General features: G+C 40.9%; 1 protein-coding gene across 1 annotated transcript in view; it reads right to left on the bottom strand.

Moving 5' to 3' along the window:
* mob2b (MOB kinase activator 2b) overlaps positions 1-7,948 on the bottom strand; it is a 33,357-nt gene extending 25,409 nt beyond the window's left edge. The window contains exon 1 of the mRNA XM_043264689.1: positions 7,403-7,948. Within this exon, the coding sequence (XP_043120624.1) occupies positions 7,403-7,419 (17 nt within the window). The 5' untranslated portion in view covers positions 7,420-7,948. The remainder of the gene's footprint in view (positions 1-7,402) is intronic.
* Between the last annotated feature and the right edge of the window lie 282 nt (positions 7,949-8,230).

The raw sequence follows: 8,230 nt of genomic DNA, 5'->3' as shown, positions 1-8,230 counted from the left end.
GCTCTCAGTCTGCATGAAACGATGAGTGAGATTAGTGCATTCACATCAGTACTTCAATCAGTGACTAGAAATAAAACTACTTCTGCTGTAGTGGGTCAGTACGAAAAATCATTCATTCGGCCAATAACTGTAATAATCCAGCGAGATCTGATCAGATCAGTCTGTCTGGAAGAACAGAAGCCTCAAGCGGTGTAGAAATGCTCAAAAACGATTATGAACTAAATGAAATCAGCATTCGGTGTGTGTTTAAAGCAGAGTTTTCCTCAAGAGCTTGTCGAGTCACTCCAGACAAACTGGAGGAAGATCAGATCACATCTCACTGGATTATCACGATTAATGCTCAGATGAATGTTTGCAAAATGTAAACCACCGACACACCACGGCAAAAGGCAGAAATAGCTGGCTTATAAACGGTTTTGGCTGCTGGAAACACTAGTGTTCTGATCGTTCTGGGCATCCTCCTTCTTTAACTCTCTCTGTGTGTCCGTGTAACCGGCTGGGATCTATAAAAAGCGGCAGGCCTGCGGGGAGCCCGGTCCGTGCTCATCTCCTCAGAGAGACGCGTGCATGCTCCCGAGCCGTGACGACACACACACACACACACACACACACACACACCTGACGTCAGAGACGAGTGAGTCACACAGCGCTGCTCCATCATCAACCACAACTCTGGATGACACTGCATAGTGAAGCACTCGAATACTCACACTAATATAGCTAGGAAATAATAATAATAATAATAGCTATTATTAATAATAATAATAATAATAATAATAATAATAATAATAATAATAATAAATATAATAATTGTTTTTATTATTTCAATTATTTCATTACTTTTTCTGTGTAACACAATGAAAGCATCTTATTTGGGTCAAAAATCTTTAGAAATAAAGTAATATATATAATATAATATTATAATATATATAATAATAATAATAATTTTGGTTTTATTGTTAATAATAGTAGCAATAATAATACATTTATTATTATTATTATTATTATTATTATTACTACACATTACTAACATCATCAATAACATTTATTAATAATAACAACATTTAATAATAATAATAATAATAATAATAATAATAATAATAATAATTTTGCATTGCAAAATTGTCGTTTTGTTGAATAGCAGATATAAATATTTTGTTCTCATTAAGATTTATTTAAATCACAAACAAACAAAAACCGAAGTACATAAATCATGAAAGCATTTTATACAAATTAAGCCTCTGAAGCCAAATAAATGCTTTGTGGAATAAACTTCTAGAATCCGTACAAAACACCGCATCCCAGATGAACAAGAAGCTGTGTGTGTAAAGACCGCATAAAACGTTTAACAAGGTGTTTCTCACAAAAAAAAAAAAAGGCTATCATTTGGTTTCAACAAGTCATAGAGTGTCATTTTGTCCAGTTACACAGGCCCTTGTTTAATTATCTGTATGATTTGTTTTGACTGAAAAGACCAGGATGAATATTCTCTTCAACATCTTTTGTGTTCAGTGGAAGAAAGCATTAAGGCGAGGAAATTATGACATTTATCAACTTCATCGTTTATCTCTAGAAACCTCCAACACAACAGCAGAGGGACTAAAGGGCACTAAAGGATAAAGTGCATCCGATGTTGTTGTATATCCAGAGTAAAAACCATTCAAACCCTTCTGCAGCTGCATCGAAACTACCTCGGAAACCAAGAACGCTCAAAACTGGAGAGGAAAAGAAAAAAAAGCCACACCTGACAGAGGCTTCACCGCAAGCACACACAAGCAGAGGATGTGTTTTTTTCTCTTCTATTTTAGAGAAAAGGAAGCAAGGTTGCATGCATTTTCCGCAGCAGAAACATTATACAGTTTTCTTGGCATGCCGTCGACGTGCATCGACACACATTCAGCAGGAGACAGAGAGCTACTTTCACTTTCAATTCATTCGAAACACAAGCCATAAACACTTCACAAGGCCTTCAGGTGAGCGCCTGCTGGTTTATCAGTTAGACCGTAAAACGTCCCGACTCTTAAACTAGTTCATTCACATAATCGTCCTCTACAGCAGAGACCTTCGGACCCAACGCTAACTCAAACACGCTCTCCGGCTGGAAGAGTTCAGTAACGCACTGATAAATACACACAGGCTAGACGTTAACACGGTCAAAATGTTCATACTTATATCGAACATTTACTACAGGTTCATCCATCCAACCATTATTTATGCAATTCGGAAAAAAACGGATGCTACCAAGCTGTAATTTAAAGTATAATGCAAAAATGTGTGAAATTTGGCAAATTTCAGGTGAGCAAATCAAAAGCATGGCAAATAAATAATAATACAACTAAATAAAAATGCAAATAATAATAATAATTATTATTATTATTATATTATTATTATTTCTTAAGACCATACTATTGCATTTATGTTTTTAGATAACAAACCTTTCAAATTTCAATGATTAAATGTCATTCATTGCCCTAATTTAAATTTTCTAAACATTTCTAAAAATATTTACATTTCATAGAACTTATTGTAAAAAATAAATAGCTAAAAATATAACGATAAGAAATAATAAATTACTATCATTATTATTATTAATAATAATAATAATAATAATAATAATAATAATAATAATAATAAACTGGTTAGACTTTTCGATTAACAAAAAATTACTAAACCATTCAAGTTATATACAGAAAATTTAAAACGAGAAAAAAACAAACAAACAATGGACTGGAAAAAATGTTAATAAATTGTCATCATATTTTCTCAATTTTGTGAATTCAATTAGGCATGCTTTGAAATGATGCATTTCAGATTTCATGGTGCCCTACAGCTTACTAAAATACTACAAAATGTAAATGTAAAGCCAACTCGCACCCATTCAGACCCTACACAGGCTGCACAGACTCCGGTCCAAACACTCCTCGTTTTCAAGCTCGTGGAAGAAACTGTCAACTAACACCCATCACGCTTACACAGACCAGCACCAGAGCAGAACCGACAACAGATCTGATCCACATGAAAACACATACTCCCTGCCAACACGACCTCCACAGGCACAATCATTCAGCCCTAAGAGGGCATTCATCTGGGAATTCATCACAGCAAACTGCAGAATATCAAGCCTAGTTTCTATCAGCCGGATGCATCTCTTCACATCCAGGTGAACTCCTCTGGTCCTAAGAGGAACCCCAAGCATGTTTTCCTTCACTCCTAGCAAGCTCAGGTTTACGCAAACAGCATTAGCGTGCTGTGGTTTGGAGGACTAAGACACTTTTTCGGACCAGCCGCCCATCTGCGTCTCGTGTAACAAATAAGTGGTTGTAACTAATGAGTCACGACCCAAAAAATGAGCCGGGAACAACCAGACACACAACTAATCGTGCAACTCTTTGTATATAAATAGAAATGGGCTAATCGGCTTTAAAAAGGGGCAGGAAATTCTTCCCATATCGCTTGATGTCGAGATCGCGCGTCTAATCAAACTTAGGTAGGTACTGTTGCACCAGATGATCTCGCTTGGTTAAAAAGGGCACACAATCGGTCCAGTGTTTGCTATTTGCGAGACTGGTCATGCATTTTCAAAATAGTCCATTTTCTTATTCGGTTAACACATTAGGTTTATTGTTGAGTCCATGCAGATGACAGTGATATCAACTTCAGGGCTCAACAATAAGGATGGCATTGTCCCAAAAGATCTCGCCAAACACGAGAGGGAAATCAGTTCAGCACTCGCACAACCATCTGATCTCCACCTCGACGCTTTAATAAGGATTACGCTTGATATTTTAGATTTGATTACCCAAATACTGTTCATTCTGGTCATCGTTGCATTCATTCATGCTGTTCCTCACAGTTCAAATGTCCGATCGTCTTCAACGTTATCTCAGCTTTAGCTTGGCTTGCTGGCTTTGCAATGGCGTCACAATTGGGAAATTTCGCTTAAAATTAAACCGGCTTTTTAGATTTATTTTTTAAAAGACGTTTTTGTGCACTTGACCATTTTCACGGAAACCAAACCAGCCGTGAATCACAAACAGACTAGCTGAAATGTTAACTCCGTTATAAATTACTATTTTTTGGTAAAACTGCGAATGTTCCCAAGCACAGAAACGTGTTACGGTAAAACGGTCCATTTGACGTCAGTGGTTCAACCGTGATTTTATCAAGCTAATAATTCAACTATTTATTTGCTGAACGTAAACAAAGCTCTCCAAAATGGCAGACGATGCCAAGTCGGGGAGAAGAAATATTGAATAAATTACGTTATTATACTTAAAGTACTTTCGTTGCTTCCTAAAATGATGGTTAAACCACTGATGGCACATGGACTATTTTACCGATGCGTTTACTTCGTTACTTGCCGTCCAGGGAGGGTCAGATTTTGTCTTAATTTACGGGTTCGTTCCAACATGAGCGCGATTAATATACGACAGACTTTTGCAAGAACGATCCCTTTAAAAAGAGCCGCCTCTGGTTCTCTGTGGTAAGTTTTGCAAACGCCGCCGTCGTTGAGAACGTGGCGTCAACGCCGCGGGTCACAGCCATGCATCGGGATTACTTTACATCGGCTTTTCTTCCTACACGCATTCCTCCGGAGGAGCGCTGAACCGCCCAAACCTGTGCTCGACGGAGTCACACCCGCGTCTCAAACTCCAGGAGACGACACATCAGGCCACGGCCGGCTCACGGCATGATCCTGAACATGCCTCCGTTCCATCCAAGGAAACGTGAACTTTGGAGTTATTTGCTGGGAAAGCCGTTGCCGTAATGCTCTTTGCAAGGTTTTAGTAAGAAGAGTTCATAGATCTATACTAGAAACTGCGATGGATTAACCGGGGTGGTAATAAATAAAAACAACATCTCGTTCGGCCGCCTGAACTGATGAGGGAAACACCCTTTTGAAGGCATTCGTGTTTGGAGGTATCTCCCATCGGCGTCTGGGGACAAAAGGAAGGGCCACAAGACACGTACCAGACATTATCGGTCACCCTTCATAAGACGATGCGGGATGACGCAGGAATGTGAAGCTGTCGCCAGGGTGCATACCAGATACGCCGGAAAGTCCTGCGCTTTCTAGTATAATGTGCTCAGTTCCACGAGACAGGCAGCACTTGAGAAGATTTTGAAATATAATAGGCCTATCACCTCGGCCTATTGTTATCGCCTGCCAAAGAGCGGAGAACGCATCAAACCTGCCAACAAAGCACTGTAGGAATAGTTCACCCCCCAAAAAACTCGCCCTCGGGCCATCAGAGACGTAGATTCGGATCATAGAAATTAGAGAAACGTAGCGCCGGGTGAGCGATGGACGCTCTGGAGTGAATGGGTGCCGTCAGAACGAGTCCAAACAGCTGATAAAAACCTCAATCTACAAGAGATCCGAACCAATCCTGCACCGTCTTGAAACGACTCGTTCCTAAGAAACAAATCTACCGTATCATTTTTTGTACGTTGGTAAAGCGGCCGTCTCCTGTCGTCTCTCACATCAAAATAGTTAGAAATTAGGCTCGTCTTATTTCTCTCCGGATTCAGCCCAGAAGACTCGCTGGAGGAAGTGTTATTATGGGACAAGAACTCATATTTAAGCAGTAAGCAAGGGTTTGAAGTCAAAAAAATGCTAATCTGCTTGAGCTTTTGTCTCCTCCAGATGTTGACTGATGGACTGGAGTTATTGTGATGCTTTTATCATTCTGACGGCACCCATTCACTGCAGAAAATCCATTGCCGAGACACATTTGATCTACACCTCGGATTCGGATTACCCAGGAAAGCGGTCTATAATGGACCGGGTCTTCACAAAACCAAGACGAGGAGCTCCGTTTCCAGCGCACTTTCATAGCATCTCTTTTACAGACAACCGCGAGGTCAACACAAGAACCGCCGTAAAACAGTTTGACTTCCTCATAAGACTCCACGCAACGCAAGACTTGCACGACTGAACAGCAAGCACACTCTTTTTTGTTGCTGTTTTAGGAGCAGCACAAAAAGGAAGACAAGCCTCGGCCATCTGACACCTGCACAGAGGTCTCCGGCGCCGCAGGTGAAGGTTAGGATCCTGGGTTTAAAGGTCAGACGCTAGAGCGGGCGTTAACGGCGTTCTCACACTATTCAGTCGTCACACGAAGACATGCAGCGGAATCAGGCATGCGATCGGTTACTATTGCGTCAGCGTTTCAGAGTCTGAACATGTTTTCGAGGCGTGTGGACTCCCATCCATCCAGGAAGCAGACGTCAGGCCCTTCGACGGAGCTCCGCCGCTTTTATTAATAGCTCAGACGGTCCACGCCATCGTTTGGAAACTATCTGTGTGACAAACCCCGCTACGATCAGGTTCAATGTCACTGATCAGGTACTAGAAACTGTTTTGTCCAGTTCCCAAAAAGAAGACACTACAGCGATTCATCCAGCGTTTCTGAACCACAGCATAGTAAAGTACTTGAATTCATTTGTTATATAGTTGAAGTAATATAAATAAAATACTGCACCAAGTTTTAAATATATATACACACACAACAATACACTGCAGTATTTATTACATTTTATCAGTACTCTATAGTTCATACTACAGTATGCTCTGTGACGTTGTAAACAGTATAATATACTACAGTATGATACTACAGCGAGTATTTTTCATGCATGCTGGTGCAAATAATTCTAATGGATCATCATCAAGATATTAGTATTAACATTCATTTAGTACTTAATGTAGCTCCAAATAAACAGCATCTATTTCAAAGCAGGCCCTAGTTGGGATTTATTACTCACTAGTATGTTACTGCTACTAGCTTTAGGTTAGGTCTCTTTAACCAGTGCTGCCGGGGTGAGGTTTAAAGATGGGTTAAAGGATTTGACAGCCATTACTTACACGTGCATTAGCATTTTTATGTTTTACTAGTATTAAAAAAAACATACAAATATCATTCCAAGTTCCAACCCAGTGCAACCGCAGCTGCCAAAATACTGCACGTTAAAGGTAATCCGTGAGATAGATAGTCGCTTATTAGACGCTAGCAGTACTAGTAAAACTACCGAAACGTTAGTCACTAATAATAAACCAATGCATGCGTTTACTGGATAGTGGATTCAACAAGGATTCTAGTCGCTACTGGGATATTCGCGAGCAATTATAAACACTAGCAACTGAACGCTACTTTATGTAATGCATGCTAGTTTTAAAGAATGAGGCGCAAAAACGATGATGATGATGATCGGTTTAAATGCGCGTGCACCGGTGACAGTATTGCGTCACAGTTACTGTAAACGAACATAGATCGCATGTAAAAGCGCTCGAGACCGCGGATGCGTGTCGTTTTCGGCGACAATCCGCACAACGACTCCGACTCGCTGCGTCAAGACACAGAAACACAGGTCAACCAGGACAACGATCTGGAAGCACGCTCACCCCATTAACCACTCCATGATGACCGAAAGGGATAAATCCCGTCCCCCGTCGTCGTATCCCGGTAGCCCGAGCTAACGGAGTCTGGGTCGGCTCTCGGTCGCGTTTAATCTCCGGTTCTCGTGCTCGGCGTTAATGATGGGCGCACGAGACGTGGATGAGCTCCGGCGCTCCGATCGAGGACCGCATTGACTTTGACGTTTGGCGAAGGGTGGCAGAAGGATACTTTCTGTGTTGAATGGTCGCGCGAGGCTGCGCTAATCTCCCCGCTGCGGCCGGAGTATGGCGGCTCTCCGGTCACCGAAGCATCGCGCTCCACCGGGGACGGTCTCGGGTCGGTTCGGGCCACGGGGCTCTCGCTGGGCTCACGGGGCAAGTGGAGTGGCTGTTTGCGAGCTCTGCCATATACAGGAAATCCGGAAGTAAACACAGGTTCGACGCCGACCCCCTCTCTCCCGGGATGTGGTCGGTTCACCGAGGCATGCTGGGATATGTAGTTTCCGGTAACCGCTGAGGACTACACGCAAACGTGACGTCGTGCGTGCTGCACAACACACACACACACACACACACACACACACACACACATATATATAAAAGAAGAAGAAGAAGAAGAAGAAGAAGAATATATATATATATATATATATATATATATATATATATATATATATATATATATATATATATATATATATATATATATATGAATTTCAGGTCACATGATCCTTCAGATAACAATAATATCGAGCATAGAAATCTTTAGTAACATTATATATTTCATCGTTTTTGATCAATTTAAAGCATTTTTGCTAAATAAATAAATAATCTCTA

The sequence above is a fragment of the Puntigrus tetrazona genome, chromosome 18, assembly GCF_018831695.1.
Source record: "Puntigrus tetrazona isolate hp1 chromosome 18, ASM1883169v1, whole genome shotgun sequence".
NCBI lineage: Eukaryota > Metazoa > Chordata > Actinopteri > Cypriniformes > Cyprinidae > Puntigrus > Puntigrus tetrazona.
Note: the sequence above shows the minus strand (reverse complement) of the source record. Positions and strands in the feature narration are given on the sequence as shown.